This window comes from Chlorocebus sabaeus, chromosome 11 (assembly GCF_047675955.1).
Source record: "Chlorocebus sabaeus isolate Y175 chromosome 11, mChlSab1.0.hap1, whole genome shotgun sequence".
In the NCBI taxonomy this organism is placed as follows: Eukaryota; Metazoa; Chordata; class Mammalia; order Primates; family Cercopithecidae; genus Chlorocebus; species Chlorocebus sabaeus.
The window spans coordinates 115,410,485-115,424,675 of record NC_132914.1 but is presented as its reverse complement, the minus strand read 5'-3'; the positions used below and the strand labels follow the sequence as shown (position 1 = coordinate 115,424,675).

At 38.0% G+C, this 14,191-nt stretch overlaps 1 protein-coding gene across 1 annotated transcript in view; it reads left to right on the top strand.

The window, feature by feature from the left end:
* The window catches only part of TAOK3 (TAO kinase 3), a 226,199-nt gene that overhangs the window by 113,893 nt on the left and 98,115 nt on the right, over nucleotides 1–14,191 (top strand). The window contains exon 3 of the mRNA XM_008004888.3: nucleotides 5,905–6,118. Coding sequence (XP_008003079.1) covers nucleotides 5,999–6,118 — 120 coding nt within the window. The 5' untranslated portion in view covers nucleotides 5,905–5,998. The remainder of the gene's footprint in view (nucleotides 1–5,904; nucleotides 6,119–14,191) is intronic.

Sequence of the window (14,191 nt, the reverse complement as noted above, 5' to 3'; positions counted from 1 at the left end):
CAAGTAAACATCCTTGCCTCCTTCCTGATTCTGTATTTAACATGCCTTTTTTCTCTGGATACTTTTATGATTTTCTCTTTATGACAAGTTTTGAGCAGTTTATTATGATGTGCCTTCATATAATTTTCTTCATGTTTCTTGTGCTTGAGGTTCAGAGACCTTCTTGGATCTGTGGGTTTATACTTTTCATCAAATTCATAATTTTCTCCACTATTACTTCCTCAAATAATTTTTTCTGTCCTGATATCTTTCCTCCCCTTCAGGGGCTCCACTTAGACCTACAGTAGGCCACTTGAAGATGTTCCACAGCTCACTGATGCTCTGGGTCACGGGTTTGGTTTTTTTTTTTTTTTTTTGGTTAGTCTTTTTTCTGTTTTATTTTGGATAGTTTCTGTTGTTGTGTCTTCAAGTTCAGTAGCCCCTTTTTCGGCAGTCTCCTCTGCTATGCTTCCCATGCAGAGGATTTTTAAATCTCAGACATCGTAGCTTTCACCGCTAAAGGTCTAATTTGAGGGCCAGGTGTGGTAGCTCACACTTGTAATCAATCCCAGGACTTTGGGAGGCCGAGGCAGGTGGATAACTTGAGGTCAGAAGTTTGAGACCAGCCTGGTCAACATGCTGAAACCCTGTCTCTACTAAAAATACAAAAATTAGCTGGATATGGTGGCACATGCCTGTAATTCCAGCTACTTGGGAGACTGAGGCAGGAGAACTCCTTGAACCTGGGAGACAGAGGTTGCAGTGAGCTGAGATTGCACCACTGCACTCCAGCCTGGGCGACAGAACGAGACTCCATCTCAAAATGAATACATATATATATGCATAAAATAAGGGTTTACTTTGAATCTGTCTCTGCTTTATATTTTGTCTGTGTCTGCTTTACATGTTTGATATTTTCCCCAACGTTTTCCCTTTATGGAATATAACTATATTAAATGTTTTAATGTCCTTGACAACTAATTTTAACATATATCATCTATATCAATTATGGTTTGGTTTCAATTATTTTTCTCCTCATTATGAATTATATTTGCCTGCTTTTCTGCATACCTGGTAATTTTTTGTGGAGTGTTAGATATTGTGAATTTTACCTTTTTAAATACTGGATATTTTTATATTCCTTTAAGTATCCTTGGACTTTGTTCTGGAATACAGTTAAGTTACTTGGAAATAATTTCATCCTTTTAGGTTTTGTTTTTAAAATTTGTTAGAGCCAGGCACAGTTGGTCATGCCTGTAATCCCAGCACTTTGAGAGGCAGAGCCGGGAGGATCGCTTGAGTCCAGGAGGTTGAGGCTGCAATAAGCCGTGATTGTACCCTTGTACTCCAACCTGGGCAACAGAGCAAGACCCTGTCTCACAAATAAAAAATAGATAAAATAAAATTTGTTAGACATCACAGACCAGCATTTAGTCTAGGGTCCCTACTATGAAGGCAAGACTCTTCTGAGTAGCCTCCAGAATGCTCTGTGAATTGAGATTTTTTATCCTGGCTAAGGGGAATAAGTGCTGTTCACAGCCCTTTTTGAGCTATAGGTACTGCAGTCTCTATTCCTTTCAGATCGTTTTTTCCCCTGGTCTAAGGTAGTTTTCTCATATGCATGCACCAATCAGTGCTCAGCTGAAGACTTGAGGGGAACCCTATGCAAATCTCCATATCCCGTTTCTGTGCTGCTCTCTTCTACTTGGTACTCTGCCCTGCCAACTCTACCCACCTTGGTCAACCCGGACTGTCATCGTTGTCTCCTCAACTCAGGGAGTTCACCAGGCTCTAACTGGATTTCCCCTCTGGGCACCATGGCCTGGAAATTCTCCCAGGGCCTGAAGCTCAAACATTTGATGGCTTACATCAGTTGCTTGTCTTCTGTCAGGGATCATTGTCTTTCTTTGCCTGATATCCATTGTCTTCAAATACCATCATTTATATGTTCTATCCAGTGTTTTTTTGTTTGTTTGTTTTTTGAGATAGGATCTTACTCTGTTGCCTGTGCTGGAGTGCAGTGGCATGATTTTGACTTACTGCAACCTTGACCTCCGGGCTCCGGTGGTCCCTCCACCTCAGCATCCTGAGTAGCTGGGACTACAAGCATACACCACCATACCCAGCTGCTAAGGTTTTGTATCTTTTATAGAGATGCAAATTGTTGCCCCAGCTGGTCTCGAACTCCTGGGCTCAAGCCACCTGCCCACTTCGGCTTTCCAAAGTGCTAGGATTACAGACATGAGCCACTGTGCGTGGCCTTGTCCAGTGTTTTAATTGTTCCTGGTGGCAGGTAATAAATCCAGCCCCTGTTACTCCATCTTGGCTAGAAGCAGAATTCCCTTCATTACATGTTTAAGATAAAGAAGTTATTAATTATATATAGTCAAGCTTATTGATTTTTAGTTTATGGGTTTGCCTCTGGTATCTTGCTAAGTAATTAAATATTCACGTGTAATTTATTCTACAAGTTTTTATGGTCTCATTTTTACATTTAAATATTTATTTCTTCATAAAATAATTTTAGTCTGTAATCCATGTTTTCCCCCCAAATCCATAGCACTTAGCTTTATTCACATGGAAGCCAAAATATTCTAAAGTTTATAATGTGTTTTGGTGATTGAAAATATTTTAATTATCATAAGTTTAGTTCATAGATCTTTTTGGTTTTCTTAAACACAGTCTCATAATTTGCGTTTTATGCATAGTCTCCAAAAAGGCATATCTTTGATTTAATCCATTGTGTCTTTTTTTGTTGTTCTCAGACATAAGCAATAAAATCAAAACACTTTTTGAACTTTTTGTTTTTTGAGATGGAATCTCGCTCTGTCCTCACCAGGCTTGAGTACAGTGGCACAATCTCGGCTCACTGCAACCTCTGCTTCCCGGGTTCAAGCAATTCTCCTGCCTCAGCCTCCCTAGTAGCTGGGGCCACAGGAACACCACCACACCCAGCTAATTTTTGTATATTTTTAGTAGAGATGGGGTTTTACCATGTTGACCAGGATGGTCTTGATCTCTTGACCTCATGATCTGCCTGCCTTGGCCTCCCAAATTGCTGGGATTACAAGCGTGAGCCGCCACTCTTGGCCACTTTTTGAGTTCTTATTTTGTGCTTTCCTTCACCTGATTGACAAAGAGCTGGATTTCAGTTACTTGCCCAGTAGTATTGCTGTAGTAACTTCATGCTTGATTATTGGCATCCATGGATTGGCAGGATGACTGCCTAGGACAGGTGCATTGTTGGCGGAGGGATCCTTTTTCCCATATAAACCTTCAGTGGTTCCCCTTTCCCTCAGGATAAAGTCTAAACTTCTTAATATGGTTTAAAGGGCCTTTTGCAGTTTTTCTTGGCTCAACACCAGCTTCATGTGTTCTCCTTCCAGCTCTCCCGTACAATTCATATTGAATGAACTAATTTTATTTTCCCTAAAAAGGCATGCTTTTTCACATCTAAGTCAAAAACAGGCTGGGTCACCCTATAATATCCTTATATTAAAAAATAATTGCTTTCCCCTCATAATCCAATCAGTTACAACCATTTTACAATTTGTGTCCTTATAATTTAGTGTCTATAAGTCCATTTGACTCCTAAGCCCTTTAAGGACAGGGACCATGTCCCATTCTACCTCCAAAACTCAGTACAGGGTATGGCAGATAGTGAGCATTCAACAGTATTTGTTGAATGAAAGAATGAGTTGGGGAAGGGGGCGGATCCTTAGGTTGATGATCTATGTATACTAGTGAAATGACTAGACTAACTCTATGAAGTAATGTATGTTGTCACCTATGGCTGCTATGTCTCAAGGAAAAAATACCTCTTAGCACTATCAGTTTTACTTCTTTAATTAATTACTTTCTTTTTCCTCTTCTCCTAGCATGAGACCCACTGGCCCATGTTTTGAAAAATAGTTTTATTGACCAAAGTCAAATTTCTATCTTGACTTTGGTTATCTAGCTGGATATCTTGGTTATCTAGCTGGTCAAGGAAGAAACACAGACTATCCTGTGATAAGTTGAAATGTTGGCAGAAATAAATGATTATCTGGGTATGAGGGCAGAGGTTATTTAAAATGAAAAATATAGATGATTTTTAACATTTCTATATTTTTCAAAAAATAAAAAATCTATGTCAAATAAATGTATGTAACTATTGGCAGATCAATATGAACATGTCAAAATGATACCCTTTTATTAATAGAAACTTTGATTTCAGAACGTTTTATGTAGCAGCAGAATAACTTGCCTCTTTACATGGGCATTTAGCCTAGCCTACAAGTGATAGTAATTTCTTCTAGAAGTCAGTAAAGAATTGTTTAATTGCCTGTATTTCTATATGAATATACCACATGTCAATCAAGAGCATGGGCTTTGCTGTTATATCTGAGTTTTAATTGCGGTCCTGACAAATACTGGCTTTCTGACCATGTGGAAGTAGTTTAGCCCATGAAAGTCCTAGTTGGTTCTATAAAATTAAGATAATAAAGTCATTATATTATTAAGCTATTGTAGGGATTAAAGGAGATAATATATGTAAGGTTTTAATGCTGCCTGGCACATAGTATCGATTAATAAATACCAACCATTATTATTTCAACATTAATTACACCAAAATGAATTTTAGTAATATCTCTATAATATAATTTACATTCTATACCCTTCACTCACTTAAAATGTATAATTGAATGATTTTTAGTATAGTCACAGTTATGCAGTCATCACCACAGTCAATTTTAGGACATTTTCATCACCCTGAAAAGAAAGCCTGTACCTTTTAGTTATCACCCTCCAAACCCCCCCATCTCTAAGTAACCAATAGTCTACTTTCTGTCTTTATAGATTTGCCTATTCTGGAAATTGTGTGTGTGTGTGTGTGTGTGTGTGTGTGTGTATGGAATCATACAATATATGGTCTTTTGTGACTGGTACTTTCATTTGGCATAATTTTTACAAGGTTCATTCATGTTGCAGCCTGTACCAATACTTCATTCCTTTTTATTGCTGAATAATATTCCATTATATGGATATACCACATTTTGTTTATTCTTCCACCAGTTAATGGACATTTGGGCTGTTTCCACCTTCTGGTTATTATGAATAATGGTGCTATGAACATTTGTGCACAAGTTTTTGTGTGAACATATGTTTTCATTTCTTTCGTGTCCTTAGAAGTGGAAACTCTGGGTCAAATGGTAACTCGATATTTAAGTTTGTTATGAACTGCGGGGCTGTTTCTAAAATGGCACAGCCACCAGTAGTGTTAGAGGGCTCTATTTCTCAGCATTTTCATGAACATTTATCTTACTTTTTGACTATCACTGTCCTAGTGAGTATGCAATGGTATCTCACTGTAGTTTTAATTTTCGTTTCTCTAATAACTAATGATGTTTGAGGATCTTCTCATATGTTAATGGTCATTTGTGTATCTTTTAGGAGAAATGTCTATTCAAATCCTATGTCCATTCTTTTTTTTTTTTTTTTTTTTTTTGACAGAGTTTCGCTCTTGTTACCCAGGCTGGAGTGCAGTGGCGCGATCTTGGCTCACTGCAACCTCTGCCTCCCAGGTTGAATCAGGTTCAAGTGATTCTCCTGCCTCAGCCTCCCGAGTAGCTGGGATTATAGGCATGCGCCACCACACCCGGCTAATTTTTTGTATTTTTAGTAGAGACGGGGTTTCTCCATGTTGGTCAGGCTGGTCTCAAACTCCCGACCTCAGGTGATCTGCCTTCCTCAGCCTCCCAAAGTGCTGGGATTACGGGCATGAGCCACTGCACTTGGCCGTTGTCTGTTCTTTATTTGGGTTTTTTTGTCCTTTTGTTATTGAGTTGTGAGACCAAGAGGTTTTTTAATATTTGCATGTATTTGTATTGCCACCAAGTAAAACGTGTTAGAAATAATTTAATGGCAAATCTTATTTTTCTACAGGTACTGAAGATTTACGCCCCCCCAAAAAAATTGTCAATGAGAAATAAAGCTAACTGTGATATCAAAAAGCAGAGTGCCTGCTCTACTGGCCATCATGCGTAAAGGGGTGTTGAAGGACCCAGAGATTGCCGATCTATTCTACAAAGATGATCCTGAGGAACTTTTTATTGGTTTGCATGAAATTGGACATGGAAGTTTTGGAGCAGTTTATTTTGTAAGTACTTAAAGGAGTTGTTTAGATAGATCAGATTAAGAAAGGTTGGACTCTAGGCCTGGCATGGTGACTCACACCTGTAATCCTAGCACTTTGCAAGGCCAAGGTGGGAGGATCGCTTGAGGTCAGGAGTTCAAGACCAGCCTAGGCAACATAGCAAGACCCTGTCTCTACAAAAAACTAAAATAAAATAAAGTTTGAACTCAACATGTTCTCTACACATAGCTATTGCTCGTAAAATAAGCTTGGTTTCAGTGATTTTTCTATAAATTAAATGATATCTACAGTAGAAGCAAATAGTCATTGCTGAAAAGCCAGTTCCAGAATCCTAGGCTTTATTCAATTCAGTGGTATTTATATGAACTGACTCACCTATTAAAGTAGTATAAGAAAGTTAAGAGCTTTGGTCAGGCGCGGTGGCTCATGCCTGTAATCCCAGCACTTTGGAAGACCGAGGTGGGCAGATCATGAGGTCAGGAGATCGAGACCATCCTGGCTAACACAGTGAAACCCCATCTCTACTAAAAATACGAAAACAAAAAATTAGCCAGGCATGGTGGCGGACGCCTGTAGTCCCAGTTACTCAGGAGGCCGAGGCAGGAGAATGGCATGAACCCGAGAGGTGGAGCTTGCAGTGAACCGAGACCGTGCCATTGCACTCCAGCCTAGGCAACAGAGTGAGACTCCGTCTCGGAAAAAAAAAAAAAAAAAAAGTTAAGAGCTTGAAGTTGAATTTTGTGCATTTTCATTGTATGCTAAGCTCTTTCCTGCCTCAGAGCCTTGTATATGCTATTCCTCCCGCCTAGGAAACTCTGCACATTACATCCCCATCCCTGTCTGTTCATCCTACAAGTTTTACCTTAAGTGTTACTTTTGCAAGATACCCTTTACTCTTCAAGCCTCCACCCCTAAATCAATATGTTATGATTTCATAACATCTTGTGCTTATATTTTGTTGCATTTATCACAGTTGTAATAAAATAATTACATATATGATTTTTTGCTTTATATATGTCTTTTTCCCTAAATAACAAGTGTCATAAGGACAGGAGTTATGTCTATCTTGTTTGTCGTTATATTCTCAAGAACTAGTATATGCTTACTACCTAAAAACAGTAGTAGGAATTTGATAAATACTGGGTGGGTGGATAGATGGATGGATAGATGGATAGACAGATAAACAGATGAACAGACAACTATTCAGAGAAAGGAACTAACAGTGATTTTTAGTGGCAATCATGTCAAGTCAGTATTTTCGGTTAAGGAGTACAAGGCTGTCCCCCTGGAATCAGTTTTAGTTACAGGAATGTGACTGTCTTCTGATGAGAAAAACAGATAGCCAAAATTTTAACACAGCTTATTCACCTGAAATTCATTACATAAAATACAGTTGTTTGTGACAAGAGTATCGCTCTGTAGCCCAGGCTGGAGTACAGTGGCACGATATCGGCTTACTGCAACCTCCACCTCCTGGATCCCGGTTCAAACAATTCTCCTGCCTCAGCCTTCCGAGTAGCTGGGATTACAGGCATGTGCCACCATGCCCAGCTTATTTTTGTATTTTTAGTAGAGACCGGGTTTCACCATGTTGGCCAGGCTGGTCTTGAACTCCTGACCTCGTGATCTGCCCACCTCAGCCTCCCAAAGTGGTGGGATTATAGGTGTGAGCCATTGCGCCGGGCCCTGTTTTGTTGTTGTTGTTGTTGTGTTGTTGTTTTTAAGACAGTCTTGCTTTTTAAGGAGTCTTGCTCTGTCGCCCAGGCTGGAATGTGCTGGCATAATCTCGGCTCACTACAACCTCCACCTCCCAGGTTCAAGTAATTCTCCAACCTCAGCCTCCTGAGTAGCTGGGATTACAGGCACCTGCCATCATGCCAGGCTAATTTTTGTATTTTTGTAGAGAGGGGGTTTTACCATGTTGGCCAGGCTGGTCTTGAACTCCTGACTTCAGGTGATCCACCCGCCTCAGCCTCCCCAAAGTGCTGGGATTACAGGCGTGAGCCACCGTGCCTGACCAGAATATATAGTTATTTAATTTAATCTTGATAACCTTAGTTACTTTATTAAAGTAACAGATACTTCCTTAAGCATAATAGTCCATTAAAACAAATAGTAAGTTAAGTACTAATTATTACCTACTTCCCCAAACTTGTAATCAAATAATTTCTATGTAATCAAACAGTATTGCCTCTTCCTTTTAAGTCGTCCTTTATGTTCTGGATAGGGCTTATCTTTAGTTGTCCTTCCAAATGAGATTTTATGAATTGCATCTTTACTTTGTCCTTTTGTTTCTAGCCAAATCTTCATCCTGGATTTTCTCTAAACTGTTTCTCAACCACTGTGTCTATACTCAGCCCTACCATTACTTCTGCTTCCCTAACTGCCATCAATAACTTGGCTCCCACTGAAGTATATTTTGTCATTAAATACAATAAAAGATCGTTTTGGCTGGAAAGGGTGCTAATTTCCTAGTTAACACTCCCATGTTAGTGTGTAGTCAGAATAGCATTTAAGGCCCAAAATTCTGTCTTCTTTAGTCACAGACCCTCTTGTTACAAACCGTTTTTATCATAAGTATACATAAAGAAGTATACACTATATATATATAAATATATAGCTTAAGAAAGAATTAAAAGGTAAATCTCTATGTAAAAACACCACCCAGGTCAAGAAATAGAATACTGCCAGCATCCCAAAAGCCCCTCTTTATGTCCTCTTCAGTCAGAACCCTCTCCCTCCCCTCAGGAGTATCCACTATTCTGATTCTTATGGTGATTATTTTCTTACTTTTCTTTATATTTATAACCCACTTACTCTGTACTCCTAAACAATGTGAATTGTTTTGCTTAGTTTTGAACTTTTTAAAAATGTAAACATTCTGTATATTTTCATTTGTAACCTGTTTGTTTTGCTTACAGATGCATTCTTCAGTCATCTTTGCTTTCTTTTCTTCTATTACTTTAAATCTAATTCATCTCAGAATCTCTCCTGGCAAAAGTCAGTCTCTATTTGACTCTTCTTATTTAAAAAGCAACCAAACCCTTCTTAAAGTGCTAATATTTCAGAATGACTACAATAAACCACACATGCTTTGAAACTTACTAAAAGCCATTTATAATAGTGGCAAAATGAAACCTACCTTGTAGTAGGCTGCAGAAGACCTAGTGATTTATTTGCTTTTTGGGCTAAGCCCTGTCTATTTAGCTAGAGTATGTGCTTTTTTGAAGATGAGGACTATTTCTAATGTTTCTTTACAACTCTAAAGGCTGGCACCATCCCATTTACAGTGGGCACTAAATATATATTATTTGTTGCTAATGATAGACTAGAGGAATGATACAGGTACCAGAGTGGCAGTGATAAACGTAATCATTAACTGTATAGGGCCTGTATATAAATGTGAAAAGTACAGGCCTATGTATACCCATAAAGCACTAAAAAACAGATTAAAAGGGAATTAACTGACACTGTACTATAAAACTTACAAAAAGCTTTAACATTTTATCTGTAGTGGTCACATCAGCAGTATCCTAAAAATGGATTTTCCTGTTGGCTAAAGTAATATTTATATATGTTGCTTCTTACTCCCTGCTAATAGATTTTTCCTTTTGTTACTTACACCATTATAACTAGAAAGAACTCTGTTATCTCTTTTTTTTTTTTTTTGAGACGGAGTCTTGCTCTGTCGCCCAGGCTGGAGTGCAGTGGCCGGATTTCAGCTCACTGCAAGCTCCGCCTCCTGGGTTTACACCATTCTCCTGCCTCAGCCTCCCAAGTAGCTGGGACTACAGGCGCCCGCCACCTCACCCGGCTAATTTTTTTGTATTTTTAGTAGAGACGGGGTTTCACCGTGTTAGCCAGGATGGTCTCGATCTCCTGACCTCGTGATCCGCCCATCTCGGCCTCCCAAAGTGCTAGGATTACAGGCGTGAGCCACCGTGCCCGGCCGAACTCTGTTATCTCTTATTTGGACAACTATGGTTGCCTGCTTTGGTCTCTCTTTAGTCTGTTGTGCATACCTCAGTGAGCTTGAAAAAAAAAATGTAAATCTGATCACATCCCCTTTCCCTATAAAGCCTTTAGGGGCTCTCCCTTGCTCTTAGGCCAAGATCAAAATCCCTACTATAGCCAGCCCACAAAGTCCTTCATAGACCCCATCTCTACCTGAACTATCTTCTCTCTCATTCTCATTGCTATAGCTCTGATTCCTTTCTTCTCATCATCCTTCCTGGAATCTTGCATAAACTGTTCTCTCTTGAACAATTTCTCCCTTCTATTTTCACCTTCTTAACTCCTGTTCATCATTTAGCTCTCAGCCTAAACCTCATTTCTTCAGGGAAGGCTTTCCTGACCTCCCTAAGTCACATCCACCTTTGTTGGTTCTCAAAGTAACACATACCCTTCTTTGTGGCACATATCACAAATGCAGTTTTACATTTTGTCTTTTATCATTTTATTTTTGTTACTGTCTATCCTCCTAGAGGAGAGATAGGTACTGGGCATATTAACTCACTATCTTAGCCCTAGCACTTAGCCCAATTCCTGATAAATTGTGGGCAGCTAGTAAGTATTTGTTGAATGAATGAATGATGAAGAACTCTGAGAACTTGGTACTGCTAATTAGTACTTTTCATAAGTCATAGTCATGCTGGCCATAAACACTAGAGTCTAGCTGCTTGTATTTTTATACCTAAACACTATAATTCTGTTAGCCTCCGTAGGTCACAGCTTTTACACTAAATACTGCCAGGGAATAAACAGCTCTTGTAAAATCAATCAGCTGAGAGTATATGTTACATTCAGAGAAAACAGAAATTATTAACTTGATGAAATATTTCTGTGTGTTTGGATTTACATAAGTAATTTTGAAATTTGCATCATTGACTGGGCGTTGTGGCTCACGCATGTAATCCCAGCACTTTGGGAGGCCAAGATGGGAGAATCATTTAGCCCAGGAGTTTGAGACCAGCCCAGGCAACATAGTGGGAACCCATCTCTAAAAAAAAATTTTTTAAATGAAAAATAAATTAGCAGCATTAACAAATGAAATAGTAAGAAACTGTACTAAAGGAAAACAAACCAAAAAAGGACTGAGCATGTTCATTTTTGTATTCACCTAAACACAACTCTAAAGTTTGTAGGTTTCTAGATCACCTTTTTTGAACTCAGTATATTATCCATAACCCACCTAAAGCAAATAGTTTAGTTCTGTCTTTCTAGATATAATTACCTTTTAGTTGGGGATCAAAAAGTAGGGCAAAAAGAAAAGCTTTTTCACTTTTTAAATTTTTATTTATTCATTTATTTAAAGACAGGGTCTCTCACTCTGTCACCCAGGCTGGAGTGCAGTGGTGTGATCATAGCTCACTATAACCTTGAACCCTTGGGCTCAAGCAATCCTACTGCCTCTGCCTTCTGAGTAGGTAGCTAGGACTACAAGCGTGTGCCACCACACCCAGCTAATTTTGGTTTTAATTTTTTTGTAGAGACGGTTTTGCTATGTTGCCCAGGCTGGTTCCAAACTCCTGGGCTCAAGTGATCCTCCTGCCTCAGCCTCCTATTTTTTTTTTTTTTTTTTTTTTAGACAAAGTCTCACTCTGTCACCGAGGCTGGAGTACAGTGGCACAAACTTGGCTCACTGCAACCTCTGCCTCCTGGGTACAAGCAATTCTCCTGCCTCAGCCTCCCAAGTAGCTGGGATTACAGACATGTGCTACCACGCCCTGCTGATTTTTGTATTTTTAGTAGAGACAGGCTTTCACCATATTGGCCAGACTGGTCTCGAACTCCTGACCTCAGGTGATCCACCCACCTTGGCCTCCCAAAGTGCTGGGATTACGGGAGTGAGCCACCACGCCTGATCTGCCTCCTAAATTAACATAATTTTTTATATTTGTCTATAAAATAGCAAAAGGTATAGCTGTAAAATGTTTAAAAATATAAACACATAATAGTAAGCTCTTAATAAGTATTTCTTCCATCAATGATCTTGGTAATAGTTACTGAGACCATTGAGACTATTGGAATAGTTACTGAGACCATGAATGTCAGTTTCAAGAATAAAACTTGAAATGATAGAGGCTGTAGTCATTCATAATACTGTATGCACTGGAAAGCTGAGACCCCATTGATACTTTCCTTTTTCTGTACTAAAACATTGATTTTTTGTTTGTTTGTTAAGTTTCAATCTAGCATGTTTTGACTTTTAGCCAGTATAAAAAGTTCACATCTATAGCATAATCAACATTTGCACTAAAAAGTTCACATCTATAGAATAATCAACATGGAAATGTTGTTCAAATTTCAAGTCTCTGCCTATACATTAGGATGTATAAGTGAGTAGAAGCATTAAGTTCTAGTCAGTGATTATCCTATAAATGTAAGAAATATATTTTTATTTTAGGGTGGTTATTTTTTCATGTTTTTAGGTCTAAATATAGCATTGATTATAAATAACCTTAATAAGCAATTAAATAATACTATATGATTTTATTTCATGGGCTTTTCTTTTTTTTAGTAATGGTTAATTATTTTTTAAAACCTCACAAGGTAAAATTTCTCGTTGCCTCAATATTTCCTAAATCTTTCCCAGGCTTCTTAAGCTGCACTATATATATTGATGCCTCAGGTATCTATTTTTCAGATATAGTCCCTCTAACCTTCTTTGTAATACTGAACTTAACATCAGCTTTTATTTGTGATTGCTGTATAAGCACAGTTTGGTGTTAAAGTTTAAAAGCCAGAACAGTGTGAGAGATTTTTGTTTTTAACAAAAGTCAGTCTGTACTTTCTAAATCAATAAAATATCTAAAATATGCTTTTGTGGAGTTCTGCAGATCTGAAAATTATGACTAGTGGATAACTCATTAATATATAATAGGTACTTTTAATGCTTGTTTAAAAAAATCTCTTGTAGTATGTTATTGTGGGTTTTTTTTTTTTCATTTTGACATTCCGTAAGAATCTGTGGTCAAATTATTTTTACATAGTACATTATTGTTTATTGTTTGAATTAACCATTTTTAAAAATCATAAACCATTGTTATATCTGAGGAGGTTCATTTTAAATTAGTTGTATTTAAGAAAATGATTATAAATTTTTCTCTAAAATTGTTAACCTGACTTTATCAGTGAATGAATTCCAATCTTTCACTTCAGAACCACTGCGATAAGTTTATTGGTCCACAATGATAATAATATCACAGAAGCAAAATAGCTTACCTACATTAGGGTTATGGCACTGATGCAGGAGTAGTCTTTTAATGTCTTGTATTTATTTTTATGAAAATTTTAAGAAAACTAATAGTTTTAAATATTTTAAATAAGTTGAGGCTGGGAACAGTAGCTCATGCCTATAATTCCAGTACTTTGGGAGGCTGAGGTGGGTAGATTACTTGAGGCCGGGAGTTTGAGACCAGCCTGGCCAATATGGTGAAACCCTGTCTCTACTACATATATAAAAATTAGCCTGGCGTGATGGTGGGTGCCTGTAATCCCAGCTACTCAAGAGGGTGTGTTGGGAGGATTGCTTGAGCCTGGGAGGCAGAGGTTGCAGTGAGCTGAGATTGTACCACTGCACTCCAGCCTAGATGACAGAGCAAGATCCTGTCTTTAAAAAAAAAAAAACTGTGTGTGTGTGTGTATGTGTGTGTGTGTATACATATGTATGTATATCTTGAGTAAGTTGAGAGGAAAAGACTATTACTTGAATTATTAATGGTTTTCATATGTACTTTCAATGAACAGTTATATTTGGAGTATGGAGAAGACAAGTAGACGTGAGACAAGTCAACCTCTATAGATAAAAAATACACATATATACATACATAAATGTAGAGATGTTTATATGTAATACAGTCTTATTATAAAATGTAAGTAATCCTGAAAACGAGAGCCCCCCTTAGGATTAATCTTACTTTCTGCTATACTGTTCAATACAATAGCAAGTAGGCACATTAACTATTCAAATTTAAGTTAACTAAAATTAAATAAAATTTTAAATTTATTTTCTCAGTCACACTAGCCACATTTCACATGTTACTCTGTTGGACAATCTAGAAATAGAACTGTCCC